The sequence below is a fragment of the Haliotis rufescens genome, unplaced genomic scaffold (assembly GCF_023055435.1).
Source record: "Haliotis rufescens isolate VD_foot unplaced genomic scaffold, xgHalRufe1.0.p SCAF_59, whole genome shotgun sequence".
In the NCBI taxonomy this organism is placed as follows: Eukaryota; Metazoa; Mollusca; class Gastropoda; order Lepetellida; family Haliotidae; genus Haliotis; species Haliotis rufescens.
The window spans coordinates 1,786,185-1,803,993 of record NW_025964323.1 but is presented as its reverse complement, the minus strand read 5'-3'; the positions used below and the strand labels follow the sequence as shown (position 1 = coordinate 1,803,993).

The 17,809-nt window shown below is 39.8% G+C and overlaps 1 protein-coding gene across 7 annotated transcripts in view; it reads left to right on the top strand.

Moving 5' to 3' along the window:
• The window catches only part of LOC124142774 (folylpolyglutamate synthase, mitochondrial-like), a 57,954-nt gene that overhangs the window by 857 nt on the left and 39,288 nt on the right, over window positions 1–17,809 (top strand). For 3 of the 7 annotated variants that reach the window (XM_046511426.2, XM_046511424.2, XM_046511428.2), the window contains 3 exons: window positions 1,255–1,341; window positions 1,829–1,872; window positions 4,482–6,147. In XM_046511426.2, coding sequence (XP_046367382.2) covers window positions 1,266–1,341; window positions 1,829–1,872; window positions 4,482–5,573 — 1,212 coding nt within the window. In that variant the 5' untranslated portion in view covers window positions 1,255–1,265 and the 3' untranslated portion in view covers window positions 5,574–6,147. Of the gene's footprint in view, window positions 1–311; window positions 1,103–1,241; window positions 1,342–1,828; window positions 1,873–4,481; window positions 6,148–10,995; window positions 11,122–15,118; window positions 15,218–17,809 lie in introns of those variants that run through there. The other 4 variants (XM_048385476.1, XM_048385478.1, XM_048385477.1 and 1 more) reach the window with 4 other exon arrangements.

Genomic DNA, 17,809 nt, shown 5'->3' with positions numbered 1-17,809 from the left:
TTTACTTACTAATAAGGACAATACCGTTGCCAGCGAAGTCGTCCGGATTCACACATGTCTGTATTAGCCCCTTAACATTTATTACAAAAGTGGCTGGCAGTATTTTTCATACAAGCCCTAACAACGATGTGCCTCCATGCGTGTTACGCGCCTTCTACATATGCTTGTCGACCCGTGAAGATCCGGGGTAGAATAGGTCTTCAGCATCCCATACTTGCCGTAGCAGGCGACTATGCTTGTCGTAAGTGGAGGTGGATCGATGCTCATGATATTAATCACTGTGTTGTCTGGTCCAGACTCGATTATTTACACACCGCCTTCATATAGCTGGAATATTGCTGAGTGCGGCGTTAAACAACAAACAAACCAACCAACACACATGCGCTAGTCTGTTATTACCACTCTAGAAGAATTTTTTCCAGTGTATGTCGAGTGAGTGAGTGAACGCGAAGTGCCACGGCTGGTTTTACATAGTGTACCCATGTGTGGAATCAAACCCAGGCCCTTAGAGAGACGAGCGGATGCTTAAAAAAATAACCCCTGTGCTACCCAACTGAAATAACATGATCACCAATGGACCACTGTTTCTATACTGAAGATGCTGGGAGGATATGTTCTTTGTCTGCGAAAGAAGGAGTTGAACAATTTTGTCTTATTTCACATCTAGCATGTCTATCAAAAATATTTTTGAGTATAAAGCCCTTTCTGCAAAAAAGATTTTCACAGTCCCTCTACACGATAATCAAAAGATCCACCCTTTATTGAAGTATGTATATATTTACAGGCCTCTACACGATTATCAAATGGTCCGCCCTTTATTGAAGTATGTATATATTTACAGGCCTCAACACGATTATCAAATGGTCCGCCCTTTATTGAAGTATGTATATATTTACAGGCCTCTACACGATTATCAAATGGTCCGCCCTTTATTGAAGTATGTATATATTTACAGGCCTCTACACGATTATCAAATGGTCCGCCCTTTATTGAAGTATGTATATATTTACAGGTCTCAACACGATTATCAAATGGTCCGCCCTTTATTGAAGAATGTTTACAGGCCTCTACACGATTATCAAATGGTCCGCCCTTTATTGAAGTATGTATATATTTACAGGCCTCTACACGATTTTCAAATGGTCCGCCCTTTATTGAAGTATGTATATATTTACAGGCCACCACGATACAGCTTGAATACCACTGTCTGCAGCTTAAACAACATATAATAGTTACAAAAGTTTTCTGTTGCAGTGTTTTGAAAGATGAGGACATTGACACGGACCCTCCTCATAGTAGTGGTGCTTTCCGTGATTCCATTTTTACTCCTGTATATATACAGTAAGTAACGATGTCTATATCAGTACGTGATCTATAACGGGAAACAGGTGTCCCAGTGGTTTAACTTGCTGTACAGAATTGCTTAACTTGGTTGTTCCAGGATACGATGACAGCTTGATAATGATCCTTGGTTTAGCCAGCAGAAAATTCGTTGGTTTTAATTTGGTGGAAGAGAGTGTACGGGCTAAAACAACATGTCCCACTGTAAGGCAATTGTACCAACCATGGCATGTGATTACAGTGCTACCCAGGTTATGAGATGCAACAGGACCTCTTCCATCCCGGTACTATATGCCCGCAATGCAAATAGGTCCTGCACTTAGCAGAGGGATAGGGGACGTCCTCCTGCCTCCTAAATTCTCGTAATAAATAAAAAATAGGATTATGGGACTCTGCATATACATATATGTTCACAATTATTTTACCTAAACATTATTGTCATTACAAAGGTAACATTAATCAACTTCTTACGTCTCATCTGTTTCAGATTCTACCTCAAGTCCAAACAACAGGTTGGATTCCACAAACAAGGTAACATGGAAAAAAATAGAACGAATTTTAATAGTTATTCTTTATATTTTCCGGGTCACGTGAGTTATCATTCCCATAATTTGCAGTTTAATAAGGGACATATTCGTGGTATCTGTACCCGTTGAGCCCGTGATTAAGTATTAATTGGCCGTTTTCCCATGTTTGTAGTAGGATCCGATTGATAATAATCGCGTGGGTACAATATGTGCCGCGGTTGATTATCTGTCACTGGTTGCGTGAAATCATGTTCTTGTCAACTAATGGTTTGTAATGCCGAACTTTTCTCTCGAAAGCCCCTGTGCTGGTTAACTGAAGTTTTCCACTTACACACATGTGACCATGAAGTTATATAAGGAACGAAGTACCATGACTGTATCTAACAGAAAAGTAAAAATAGCGTAAATTTCAGATGCATACAAATTGCTAATTATCAACTCATTATAAGCATGGCTTGTCGCACTTCCCAATGAAAGGCCAGGTGTGAATGTGGGCCAAATTTATTAACATCACGTAGCTCAAAAGGCAATTGCCTTTGCAAATGACTTTGGAATTGTTTCCCAAAAAATACAGATATTGATTCTTGTGACATGTGGCATGCACACGCCCTGTCATGTAGGACAGATGACGTTCGCTGGTCAGTGAAATCCGTGGGGACAAATGACTGCTTTTCAATTTGTCAATTTGTAAAAAATGAAAGCAAATGCCATCGATCATGAAGCTGACGGAGAAAACAATATGTGAAATGCTGGACTTCCTTATTGATAAGAAGGGGTATGACATTTAGGCAAGAAGAAAGCATCCCCATGTGCACCAAATGCGCTCCCTTTCTTGCTTATCTGTTTCTTAGTGCATATACATCAGAATTTATGCTGAGCTTAACGTATATCGACGAACTATATTAGATCTATGCATAAAGTTGGTTGGTTGGTTGGTTTGTTGTTTAACGCCGCACACAGCAATATCCCGGCTATATGACGGCGGTCTGTAAATAATCGAGTCTGGACCAGACAATCAAGTGATTAATATCATGAGCATCGATCCACGCAATTGGGATACGATGATATGCATCAACAAAGTCAGCGAGCCTGCAGACAACCCGATCCCGTTAGTGGTCTCTTACGACAAGCATAGTCGCCTTTTACGGCAAGCATGGGTTGCTGAAGACGTATTCTACCTACATGTATGCATAAAGATTCAGGGTGACGAAACACTCTCCACAAGACTGTATGAGAAGGCTGTATGACTTCAAGTTTCCCTTTATGTCGAGCATTTCAAAGAGCGCCATAAAACCCTTGCTCAGATCATGTTCGAGCAAGGTTACAACATTCAAGGCCTCGGTAAACGTTTTATGGTAGTGGAGGACATTTCCACATTTGACACTCAGTGACAAAGATGACGATATCCGATGCAATTCCCTATTTTGACTTGTACCATATGTCATCGTGTTTTTGTTTCAGGTTACCAATTGACTTGCCTTAGCATGTGTTTGTGACGGGTGCTACCGGTGGGGGCGGGATACGCTTACCTTTTCTCGAACACCTGTGTCATCACTATTTGACAGTGATTCATAAACACATGCTCGTGATCTATTCAGAATCGCACAATTGACTCGAAACGGTTTTGTCGCTTTTATTTCATTTATTTTGCTCATGTATCAGAGTGAGTGAGTGAGTGAGTGAGTATGGTTTTACGCCGCTTTTAGCAATATTCCAGCAATATCACGGCGGGGGACACCACAAATGGGCTTCACACATTGTACCCATGTTGGGAATCGAACCCGGGTCTTCGGCGTGACGAGCGAACGCTTTAACCACAAGGCTACCCGACCGCCCCTCATGTATCAGAAGACCCTACATATCACAAAGAGCGAAAAAAACCGTTTCCCTCATATCGAGCATGTGTACATTAGTAAATTAATACGTAATGGAAGTGATTTAATACACAAGGTTTGGGACTTTGCACATCAAATAACTCTTCAAATCAATTAGTGAGTGCGTGAGGAAATAATTATCGTATAACGTACATGTAGCTCTCTTCAATACAATATACCAGCTACATGCTGCGACATATAAATAATCGAATCGCTTAACGTCCCACACCGTCAAGGTACGATGATATTCAATCAACCATGTCACCGAAACCCTAGCCAATAAGTCATCTATTATGACCAGCAATACAATTTGGCGAGACCCGTGAAGATCCGGGGTAGAATAGGGCTTCAGCAACCCATGCTTGCCGTAAAAGGCGACTATGCTTGTCGTAAAAGGCGACAAACGGATCGGGTGGTCAGCCTCGCTGACTAGGTTGAAGCATGTCATCGATCCCAATTGCGTGGATCGATGCTCATGATGTAAATCACTTGATTTTCTGGTTCAGACTAGATTATTTACAGACCGCAGTCATATAGCTGGAATATTGCTGAGTGTGGCGTAAAACAACAAACATACAAACAGCAATTTGACGAACCCAAACGGGCACTCATCAATGCAATTTTACTTTACCAGTGTTAGCACAAAACTCAAGAACATTGCTATGCGAGTCTAATATATGTAGCGTTGTATAGTTTGTGTCTCGATACTAATTTGTCTGAACGTCTATATCTTCCCCAGGAACCAACATTCCCACTTCGACCAGCCATGATAGAGCAACAGAGGACCAGACACGAACTCATCACCAAACACTGTCAGTCCGACCCTCCCGGAACGGCAACAAGCGTTGTGATCGACCCACGATCAATGGTGTCCTTCTGTCAGAGCCACAAGATCGCGTCAACGTTTTGGCTGCGGGTGTTTCACTTCCTCCACTATTACAACCCCGAATACAACATCACCCGCTTTAACCCGTTCACTGTGAGCAAGTACGATGTTCACCTCAGCCCCAAGAAACTCAGGTTATACAACCTGTACAACGCAGAGAACAGAAACTTAATTTTTATGACAACACGGTTCATGTTTGTTAGAGAACCATACACAAGACTCTGGTCTCTGTTCCTTGACAAATTTGTGATCCTTGATAAATTCTTCCTCCAGACCTTCGGTTCTCTGATTCTTAGAAGAAAAGGGCACCATATCAAGAATCCATTCAAAATGTGTCGAACGGATTACAGTACTGTGTCTTTCCAGGATTTCTTGGATCTTATTGTGCATTGGGACAACGAGACTCAGGGTGCGATGGATGATCATTTTGGGACTGTTATGGGTCATTGCAGTCCATGTAGGTTTAAACCTAATTTTGTTGGTAAACTGGAAACGTTTGATTCTGACAGTAAATATATACTGCAGCTACTTGGTCTAAATGGCTTTGTTAAAGTCATGGATCAGACAGATCATGTTCTGGAGGAGATGCGCATGCTTGTCGACTATAATTATCTAGTCTTTGAACGAAACTTTAAGTCATGTTTCGTGCATTGTGTAAAACGACTTTTAGACGCTTTTCAAATGAATGGATACCTGAGCAGAAGGTCTGTAGAGAGGTTAAAATCAAAACTTCCTTTGTCCAAACTGATCTTAACAAGGGAGATAACCAGTGAGTACCAACACAGCAATCGAACTTCTAGTCAAATGACAAAAGCAAAACGTCAATGGAAAGTTCATGCATATGGGAAAATAAGAAGAGATACACTGCTGGCAATAGAGCGAATTTATGAAAAGGAGTTGCTCACATTTGGGTACGATCCTTACCCAAAGGATGTCTTCCAGTAGATCTTCAGACCGCCGTCAAATAGCTGGAATAGTACGGCGTTAAACAACAAACAAAATAAACAAGAGTTTGCCACTAACGTGGCTATATCCCCCGCCCCTGTTGCAGAATTTATGACATAATTAAATCTAAACAAACCCTAACCTTTTTTAACCGAGGTGGAATTTGTCATGGAAATTGTAAAAAAAAGAAGAGTTTGGAACCAAAGTCCATCTTGCTGCCATGGAAACGTCAAAAATGAAAAGTTCTAATTTTTCTAAATAGCAAAAGGCACCAGTTCAACATGTACTGGACAGACCTGCAAAGTTTGGTGAAAAAATATCGAACGGTTTCTGAGTTATGCTCCGGAAATGAAACGTGACGTACGAACGGACGGACGGACGGACGGGGCCCGTTTCTATATCCCCCGCCAACTTTGTTTGGGCGGGGGATAATTAATATTTCATACCCCGGATGCAGAAACGAAACAAAGAAATACTGAGGGCGTAGTTTCTTTGCAAACTTCTCGTGATACTTTGTCAAGCTTGCCAATTATTCATGACCATGTTTGAATCAAATTAAAAACATTGCTACTTACCTTTGTTCTCTCTCTTTACGTATAATCTCAAAGGCATTGGGTCGTCGATCCCAATTGCTTGGATCGATGTTCATGTCAATCACTGGATTGTCTGGTCCAGACTCGATTATTTACATACAGACCGCCGTCATGACCATGATTTTCATGATTTTGTCTCTTGTTTTCTTAAATAGGTGTGATGGGTCAGGCAGGAAAACGAGCGGATGGATGCTGCAGAAGTGGTTCCGTATGGACCTCAGAACGTCTGTGGGAGAATTTTTGAGTGAGTGAGTGAGTTAAAATTTTAAGTCACATCGGCAATATTTCAGCCATATCGTGACTATCATAAGTTAAATATAATACATATATTGAAACGTATGTAAAAACCTGTCAACGAGGGACAGTAAAACAACTAGACTTATCACAGCAATAAATTTAAAACTAGTATGTAATCATAAAATCAATAGCACTATACATATACATTAAATTTTAAAAACAGGCTATAGATCGCCAGCAACTGAAGGTAGATCACCATACTAGGGACCATGGGGACTTACAGTACCTTTGCTACCTGCATGGACCCTAGCAGGATTTACATCATCCCATCAGTCGTTGGCGATTGTACATAATTTTAGCCACAATTAAAATGACAGAAATTCTACGTTTAAAAGCGTAGTAAATGTAAATATTCCTTGAATGACAGGGACTTATGATACCCTCTCAGGGGGACAATAATTTTACAGTACTTTAACCCCCTTCGAGGATACTGCCACTAACAATCTCAGATATAAATTCATTCTACTAATGTTAAAAAGTTATCATACACAAAACATATTAAAATTTATGATACAATTCAATTTCTTTAAAAAAAACAATAACTAAATGAGTACTCGTAGTATTAAAAAGATCCTTAATAGTTTTGACCTGGAAATATTTATCCCTTGTGATGGAAAAATCAACACAGTCAAGCAAGGAGAATTTTTGAAGTGCATCTTAATGAATGATCGATTGCTCGATGCCCCATCAAGTGTACAGGACATGAAATCCCCATTTCTCCAAGGAATGCACAACATCCCAAAACATGGAATAAATTTGGGGTCCTGTTGTCTGGGAAGTGGGGTAGTGGGCTACAAGAAATCTGAACCCAATTAAACCATGAAACATAAACTGCATTACATGGTTCGCAAGATGCTTCTGATCAGATGTGGTTGAGAAAGATTCTGCCTCAACCCCTGTATCAGTAAAGCCAACAGGGTGGCAACCACCATGTTTTCGAACAAGCTGAATATCCTCCTGAATCGACATCTCATCCATCATTTGTCCACCAAAGTAACCAGCAGGAGGTATGTGGTCATGCTGTGCTTGCATACACATCCAGTTCAGCATGTCGTTATTTATTCCCGAGGTCGGCTCCACGGAACATTTGATTCGGGTAAGTGTACTTTCAGATAGCAGAGGAAGACTTCAACTCTTTGAAAGCTGTTGGTAAACCCTTGAACTTCGGTTGGTTGGTTTGTTGTTTAACGCCGAACTCAGCAATACTCCAGCCACATGACGGCGGTCTGTAAATAATCGAGTCTGGACCAGACAATCCAGTGATTGATATCATGAGCATCGATCCACGCAATTAGGATCGATCGGGTCCAGATGGATAAAGCCAGCTGTATGAGATTGTTATGCCACTTTCGAGAATGAGGATCAACTAGAAATTGTGACTCCATCAACAGAGTCTGTGCAGCAGTTGGGCATGGTGCTTTTTTGTCTTGATGAAATCCATCATATCCTTTGGGGTGTACTGTTTAGCAGTATCTGGTGAGACATCTGATGAGTCATCATAAACACTTTCATATAGATATCTCCATGCACAACATGCTGTGATTGATTTCCATGACCTGAAGTGCAGAACTTTTTGACACTTAATGGAGTAAGCTACTAAGTTGTTATCCTTGTTTCTTTGAAGTAGGATATTTTCTTTGTCCACAATGACTTCTGCAGCTTCAACACACTGGCAGTACCTGGCTGTCTTAATTAGAGAAAACAGACTACAAAGGGATTGAGTGTTAACTTCAAAGTAGTGTAAGCCAAAAATGTCATAAACATGAGTATTACCCACAAACAATCTGAGGCTTCCATTGATGTGCAGAGCGGCTTCAACATACACTTTGTTAACATTGCAAACAAGACCAGTGTCTACAGATAGAGTGATGGATTTGTCATCTTTCATTAAAACAAAAAAGTCATCAGACAAAATATTTGCTATATTTTCAAATGAACCTGATTCTGTATCATTATTGTGTTCTTTCAGCCCTTTATATACAGGGACATTTTTTTCCACGCAAGTTGGATTGATGACATGCATCAACCAAGTCACCGAGTTTGACCACCCGATCCCGTTAGTCGCCTCTTACGACAAACATAGGGGCGTATAGTTTTACATAGAGCAATATCGAGTTCCTGTGGTCTGGCCCTGTCAAACTTCTTTTGGAATGAGCTATATTTGGTCTCTGACTTTCGCAGGTATTAATACCAAGATTCTTTACTGACAGTCGTTAAAATGTTGCTAATACAAACTTAGATGCATGTAAAACACAAAGGACAAAAAACCCCACCTGCCTGCAACAACAGTATTTATCATATTGTTTACGACGATTTGCGTAAACAAGGTAGGTCAAGTGATTTTAGAGGCGACTGAACATACCATACTCGGTGGCATGTTTTGATGTTATGGTGGGCCAGAGACCGACTGACGGTTGATTGCGTCCCCAACCTGTTGCAATGAGCAATTAGCTTGGAGTCAAGCATGGTCACTAAAATATCTGGCAAACTGGGAATGAATTCTTTTTGATATTCGGGTCATTGTTTTCACATATTTACCTCGTCCAGAGTAATTATCAATTACCCGTACCTATTATAATCGTTCGTTTTATTATCATTTATTTTTATCATTATTCATTCGATTTTTGTATCAGAGCTAGCAGAGTAACCAAAGGCTCTATTTTGTTCAAATTTTGTATGTGTATGTAGACGATGTCGACCGTTGAGTACTAGATTCCGCCAGAATCCCAGATAACTGAAAAACAAGTAAAGTTTGAAGCTATATTTTGCCCTATTGCTCCACAACCGCTGTTCAGATTACTAAAGAACACACTGGGACACATGTGGTGATGTCTGGCAAGCGATTACTTACGTTTGACAGCGTTGGTTCAAGCGAGCCATATGCGGGTTCGAACATGGACGGCGTCTGAAATAGGTTTAGAACATCCCGGGACGTTCTGCGGCACGCCAGTTTCGTAGCGGCGATGTCTCGCAAGTGTTTCCTTACTTTTAGCGGCGTTGATACAAACAAACCATTTTGGGATTGGAATATCGGAGATGTCGAAAACAGGTTTAGCACTTTATCTGAGCAAAGCTGTAGAACACTATCGATTTAATATTATTATTATTATTCCGCCGATTTTTGTACCAGAGCTAGCAAAATAACCACTGGCTCGATTTTGTTCCAATGATTTTTGTACCAGAGCTAGCAAAATAACCACTGGCTCGATTTTGTTCCAATTTTGTATGTGTATATAGACCTATGAGTACTAGGTTTCGCCAAAATCCCAAGCCCCTAGGCCTAGTGACAAAGGACAGATAACCGAAAAACAAGTAATTTTTGAAACTACATTTTGCCCTATTGCTTCGCAACCACTTGTCCGCTTGTTTACTTTCAAACTTTGGATGTGTCTGCTGCTTTGGATGCTTGACATTTCTTTTTTCATTTCATTGATCACGTGGTTTGGCAGACATATTGGATTTAAGGTTTTCACAGGTTTTTTAGGTATATGTCTTCAAATTCTAACTCCTCTCAACCCACTGCATGAAATGATTTAAGACTTTCTTGTCTCCATACATAACACATCAAACCCTGTTCTGGACATCTTTTTTAGTTGCGGCCATACTGGATTCAGGGTTTTCACAGTGTCTTTTGGGTACCTGTCTTCAAATGCATACTCCTCTGAATCCATTGCATGAAATGCTTTCACATTTTCTAAAACAATTGTCTCCGTACATAACACATTAAACTTTTTTAGCCGATTTTGGATATCTTTTATAGTGATGGCCCTATTGGATTTTGATTTTGATCATATTTTTCATCGAAAGTTTACTTTTAAGATCATATCTTGTAAAGTTCTCCACAGAAACTATTGCAAGTTTACACGAAGTTAGTGTGCCATATGCATCCTATTGTTTGTTCTTGGTTGTATGCTAGTAGCACTGCTTGGTGGTAATATTCGAATAATATTTGGAACACACCAATTTCGTAGCGTCGATTTCCGGCGACTAAGTTTTGACGGAGTTGGTACATGCAAACCCTTTGAGGATTCGAACATGTTCGAGGTCGGAATGGCTTTAGAACATACTTGGACACCCCGGCACACGACACTTTCGTACCGGTGATACCCTGCAAGTGGTGCCTACATTTAACGGATTTGGTACAAGGAAACCCTTTGAGGATTCGAACAAGGACGTTTGTGCGCAGTGTTACTTGGAGCCCGCCATGGCTGCTTGCAACTGTAATTGAATTTGTTTTCTTTCGCCTGGAAAAAATGGAAAAATCAGGGGTCGTGAATTGGTTATTTGACCAAGTTCAGTAAAAATATTTTTATATCAAAAATAATAATACTGATAACACTAGTGTGATCAGAACTTGATACTGACCAATCAAACATCTGTGTTTAATAACAGTAAAAGTGATTATGTGCAGCATTGGTTTGAGTTCAGTAATTTATTTTATATTGACTATGAATGAAGTCTAATTATCAATTTCCATTAGCAAACATTTCATGTAGAGTATAAAATAATGACGGAGTATCTCTGTCATTCAGAAGCTGTGACCTTACCACGAAGAGCGAACGATGATGAGAATGCTGACGTCTGGTGGTTGGGTTGAAAGATGTGCACGTGGGACAAATCTAGGAAAACAGATCAGACATCACTCTGTGTCATACAAAGTGAGTTATTCAAATATGTCCTGATTATATATCACCGTTTTTCATATATTCCCCCGTGAAGATTCCGGGGTAGAATAGGTCTTCAGCAACCCATACTTGCCGTAAAAGGCGACTATGCTTGTCGTAAGAGGTGACTAACGGGATCGGGTGGTCAGGACCAGAAAATCCAGTGATTGACATCACGCGCATTGATCCACGCAATTGGAATACGATGACTTGCATCAACCAAGTCAGCGAGCCTGACCACCCGATCCCGTTAGTCGCCTCTTTGACAAGCATTGTCGCCTTTTACAGTGGGAATGGGTTGCTGAAGACCTTTTCCACCCGGATCTTCACGGGTATCCTGTCTGCACTGCGAAAGAATATAGATAAGTCGCAAGTCTGGGCGGACAAGACTCGTCTTGCTTTATATAGGAACAGCCAGCCTTTTGTAAACTGTTACCTGGCGAACAATCACGAATTACGTAGTTTCGGAGTGAATCGATAACTGTAAACAGGCTCCTCACAGCGGACTGTAAACAAATAACGTTGGTCACTCTAACTTACGAGCCGCCGTGGGAGAATCACCAAAAAACACCGAAAACTCAACAATTTATGAGCGTTTCAAGCAGCTGGCACCAATAATGATCAAACATAAACTTACAATATATACCGTCTCAAAACAATATCTATAATCAACAACAAAAGTTCCTGTGACATTGAATAAGATTTATCACTCTGACCGTGACCTTATACGTATGACAAGTGAAGTCAGTCCTAAGTGAGACATGAGTGGAGTACTTAATCACCTGTACGAGTTCGCTCTGGCAGAACCACAGCTGTCTTTGTTATTTGAGTATATGGACAGTAATAACGCTTCACATGGGAGGATAAATCAGCAATCATACATTTTATTCATTTTGTTGACGAGCTTTTTGTTGGATAAAGAGGTTGATGCTAAACTCGCTTCTATGATTTATGTGATTATAAACAAATAGACCAACCTGGTGCGCTTCGGTTTAAGAGGCGTGTAATATTTGATGTCAGTTTTGGTTGGAGGATGTGGGGAAATATACAAATAATTAGTAAGATTGACTATTTTCGAGCTAATTTTCTCTTGTTGACTTAATAAATAAACTAATGTATTATTTCCCACGCTGTAACAACTTCAAAGACATACAATCACAACGTTATGGGCGTTAGCATCATCTGGCCCTGCCTGCTGTGAACGCTGGGTGGTCCAGATAGCTCGAATATTATATGTTTTTATCCGACTTATTATCCAAATAAATACTTTAGAACACATCAGATTCTGGTCTTAATGAGTAATATGTAATCAATGTTGTTAGGCTGATATATGATTTAACTAATTTTATGACATATGCTTTAAGTAATAATATTTCGTAATAATTTTACCCGTTAAAAATCCCAAAAATATTCATGCAATCATGTCTGCAAGTAGGGAACTCACCCCGACATTTGCAAGTATTTTCTCTCGTATATCAGTAAAGCATTCAGCAACTACATAAAGTAAGGTTGGGTGCAGTGACTAGTTTTGTGATTTCCCTACAAAGTGCCTCAGTTACAATGGATATGTGTATCCAGCCCCTGTTCCACATTATAAGATTTCAGTCATGTATTCCGTGACTTAGGGATATTCAAATGTAGCTCATCTTCCCTAGGCAAGAGAGTTAACTGACTTTAAAAGTCCAGTTTCCACCCTTGCCGAACTTGGCTGGAATTCCTGGGCTCGAACGTGGCGCCACCAGTGGTTATTACGAGTTATGTCCCTTCTAAGCCTCTCCTGTGTTTGTTTGTTGTTTAACGCCGCACTCAGCAATATTCCAGCTGTGACGGCGGTCTGTAAAATAATCGTGCTGAAGACATATTCTACCCCGGAATCGTCACGGGTCCCTCTCCTGTGGACCAATCAGATTCCATCACTTGCATTTGTTTCAAACAAAACGGTGGCGCCCAGTCAAGACGATCTGATCAATAATCAAGATTTATGCTGTGATAAAACGGGTCTTACATCGCGAAGTGCATCAAATCACGCGTACACCTTGATTAAAAACATAAAAATGTTTGGAAATTATCTGTTGATAACGAGTTGGCGCTGCACATGCTCGGCAAATCCAGCAATCGACCGAAATCTGCGCAACAGTTTGCGAACCAGATTTCGATTTCGTTGCGCGATTTTGATTGGACTATGCATAGACTCGTTAGTCCAGCCAAAATCTAACTCCATAATACCAGCCTTCTTCTGCAAGGGTGGAAACTGGACTTTTATAGTCAGTTAACTCTCTTGCCTCGGGAAGATGAATGTAGCTACGTGAATATCTTCGGCAACGTTATTTCGTTTAAGTGTCTTTTGAGCGAAGCATTCATTCAGAAGAGCACATCTGATTTCTTCATCTCGAAAACGAACTTCAACGGCAAGTCCCGAATGTCGTTTCTAAACGTCATGAAATCACACATGAAACACTGCGCCATCGAAGGAGTTTTTGTTTTCTGTGTGGGTACTTTTTTGTCATACTTAAAATTTCCGAATTGAGGGGGTAAAAGAAATAAAACCGAAAGCGAAAGCTGATATTTGATTGGTTTAAGAGCCCACGCATCCTTTATGAGATGGCTGCTTTTGGCCCTTAAGGCCCCATTAACACAGGGTTGCGACCGTTGTGCAAAATTCGAGCGGTCAAAAACTGGCCAGGATGCTCAATGGTCGCCTAAACCCAGAAAATCAATTTTCCATGTAACTGCTTCAGCAGTTGTTCAGCAGTAACTGCTCGAGTTGTTCAACGTCTGCAACCACAATGAAACACTGCAGGTACAAGCCCTCTATTTATAGACAGACTGAGGAGGCACTACAGGTAGCTCAAAGGAGGCAGAAAAGAGGCAGAAGCATTGCCGTGGTGTCTAAAGTGTTGCCGTGGCCGCCGAATGGAGGCACGGCGATGGCCATACTCATCGTTCAATGCACGCTGTTGGTCGCCCAAAGAAGGCACAAGAGGGGCAGAAGCATCGCCCAGATTTACGGGACAATATTTCAGCAGAACGCATCTATTACCTGACGACCATTGGGCGACCACTGGGCCTTCATTCGGCGACAACGGCAATGCTTGTGCCTCCCTTCTGTCCCCTTGAGCAACCAATTGCAACCTCCTCGGCGACCTTTGTGCGACTGTTTTGAACATGTTCACGGCAACCATTTTTGTCCATGGCGATGTCTGAACATCCTGTGAACCATCTTGGAACGACCTAGGCAACCATTCTGCCTCTTTTGAGCCTCCATCGACGACCTGGCAAATTCTATGGTCGCACACGGGAGGCACAAAGTGTAAAGGCCCCATTATTAATTGCAAACTTTCAGACCAGTATAATTGTTTCATCTTCTCACAAAATCGTTGGAAGATCATTAAAGCTCAGTACTTAAACAACAACAATCCAGTAACTTTACCAGTTCGAAGCTTTGATTAATGCAACATCATCTTGTCAAGGACTCACTTAGAAGCTCATCTATAAGTTGTAAAAAGTCCCAGCAGGTCATGTTGTCCGCCGCTCGTCAAACGTATGCATCTATACGTGTGGTACGCTGCATTAAGAGAACAACACACGGACTGGTCAGCTCCGGGTCACTATACTGTGTCAGAGAGAGAGGTACAAGCAGACGCACGCACGCAGGCATGGATGCTCGTCGATATATACCTTGACATTAAACTCAATTTCACCTAAAATACACCACCACTCAACATACACCAACCCTGACACTCTAAATTATACTCTTGTGAGACGTCCAATGTACACTTGATTGATAAGAAGCATGTAAACATAAAAAAACTGTTTATAATCATAATACCTTACTCTTTTAAACCACAGATGAGGAATTAGCATTGAATGGGGATTACAGTGATGATAATCAAATAATGCTGCTGAAATATATTTGATAAAATGTCGGAATGCATAAGAAACGTTCGAATCCCTGACAAAACACATCTTGTTGGACTTTTTGATATTTCAGGAAACCATGGAAAGCTGGTATAGTTTGCATGAACCAACCTTCAACTACCTCGCAAACATCCGTCACATGAAGCACTGGATGAAGCGGATTGGACATAATGTAAGAAATCTATTTTATCAATTGATCCACATATAATCGAGTCAATTTAGATATGTATTTGTAATTGTGTCTTGTCATTTATGTGTTCAAGAAATAAGTGAGTGAGTTAGGTTTTAGTCTACTCTTGGCAATATTCCAGCAATATCATGGCGGGGGACATCGGGAATGGGCTTCACACATTCCATCTATATGTTTGTATTGTTCCCAGAGTTGGTTATAACAGTTTTCCGTCAAAAAACATATTTCGGATAGCATAGAATGGCAAAATACAATCTTTAAAAAACCAAAGGGTTGGAAACAAACATTGTCCTATTTCAAACTAAAACGGTTGCAACACACAATCAGACTCAAACATGGCCTGTATCAACAGAGAGCTAAGAATCAAATGCTGAGAATAAAGGGGACCATTTGTTGTTAAAGTTATTTTTGTCATCCTTTTTATTGCAATAACATTCTCGATAGGATATGTTTTGAAATAGTTTTAAAAGTATATCTAATTGCGGTTTGGTTCCTTTAATTCCACTTACATGAATATGCCTTTCCCCAATAAAACTATATGATTGATTGAAGTATTAGAGTAGTAAGAACCAAACCAAATAAGATATTTTGTCAATTTAATTTTGTGTGAAAGATAATTATTAAGCCAAAGTTCAAGATCATTCCAAAATTGTTTTGTTTCATTACATTCCCAAAAGACATGGCTGATGTCCTCATTGCCAGCATTCTGAACGCTACAAACCCTGTTGTCCACATGATTCATTGTTAATAGTTCCTTCGTTGTGTGTATAATTCCATGTAGAAATCTGTACTGAAAATCTAAAAAGTTTTACATTATTCAGTTTACATTAATAAACAGTAAATATCGTTTTTTCAATTAAAATCACAGTGAAAAATTGATTGCCAATTGATTTGAGAATACTTTCGTTTGATATTTATTTTTCTAGCGCCTTTAACAGGCTTCACCAGATCACTTAAACAACTATTTATATACAAATTCTGTAAAACTATTTTTCTAGTTTTCTGGATTGTTCTTTTCCATGATTCTGGTATATTGAAATTACATATCTATAGTCTAATATTGTACCTTTTACCGGGTATTTTAGTTTCAGTCCTTCAAATGACATCTATCCGTTTTCATTGCATATATCTTTAATTGAGTGAATTCCAATATTAGCCAATTGCTTTATATAATATGTTGCTTGTTTGAAGTTGTGATTAAGCCATAAATGGTTGGGACAAAATTTACAACAGTTGTTCCAAGCTTTTAATACATCTTTCCGGGAGGGTTTTTAACAAAAGATTGCTTGTCAACATTAGCACACAAAGAGAGTATATCTTTAACTGGGATATTACAAGGGAAACTATGTGTTGATTTTTTTATAATCTGAGCGAAGAGTTTTAGTCTGTCAATAAAGGCATTAATGTTAACCATGCGTAGTCCACCTTCCTCATATTTTCTTGTCAAAGTGGTCCTTTTGATTTTGTCATTACTCCAGATGAAATTGTGAAATATTTCGTCAAGTGAAAAGACAAACTCCTCGGGAGGGTTAGGTAGTGCCGAAAATATATGAACTAGTTTTGACAATGCTTAAGTTTTTATGAATGTAATTTTTCCTATTAGCGTTAGATTTCTTTTTCTCCAATTTCCAAGCAATCTATTTATTTCTTCTAGCTTTCTTTTTGTATTTATTACCAAGAGTTCACTTAAGTTTGGATTAAACATAATTCCTGATACTTCAAATTCCTGATACTTCAAATTCCTTATTGTGCCATTCTATTTGTTAGTCTTGACATAAACAATCATTGCTACCTCCTTTTGAGCCTATCCATATTGCTTTTGTCCTGTCTACATTAATTTTTAAGCCAGCCAATTTGTAGAATATATTTTCTGTTCTATAGCAGCATACAAGCTTCCATCTTTGTCATTTAGAAATATATCAGTATCATCAGCATACCGCTCAAGCTTGTATGCTTTGTCATTAACTGTAATTCCTTCAATATAATTACAATTTCAATTTCTAATCATACATCCTAGGATTTCAGATACTAGAAGGAAAACATATGGCGACAACGGGTCTCCTTGTCGGCAGCCTCTTTCATTTGGAAGAAAATTCATATATGCCCATTTTGTATTATGCTTGATGTGACATTGTAAGTTAGTATATTTATCCACCTTACCATTTCTGCATGTCATCGATGCCAATTGTGTGGATCGTTGCTCATGATATCAATCACTGGATTGTCTGGTCCAGACTCGATTATTTACAGACAGCCGTCATATAGCTGAAATATTGCTGAGTGCGGCGTAAAACAACAAAGCAACCAAACGTAACATTTCTGGCCCAAATCCATATTTTTCTAAAACTTTATAAATTGATATGATACCGTATCAAATTCCTTTTCAATAGGTCTTCAGCAACCCATGCTTGCCGTAAAAGGCGACTATGATTGTCGTAAGAGGCGACAAACGGGGTCGGGTGATCATGTCATCGATCCCAATTGCGTGAATAAATGCTCATGATGTCAATCCCTGGATTGTCTGGTTCAGACTCGATCATTTTACAGACCGCCGTCATATAGCTGGAATACTGC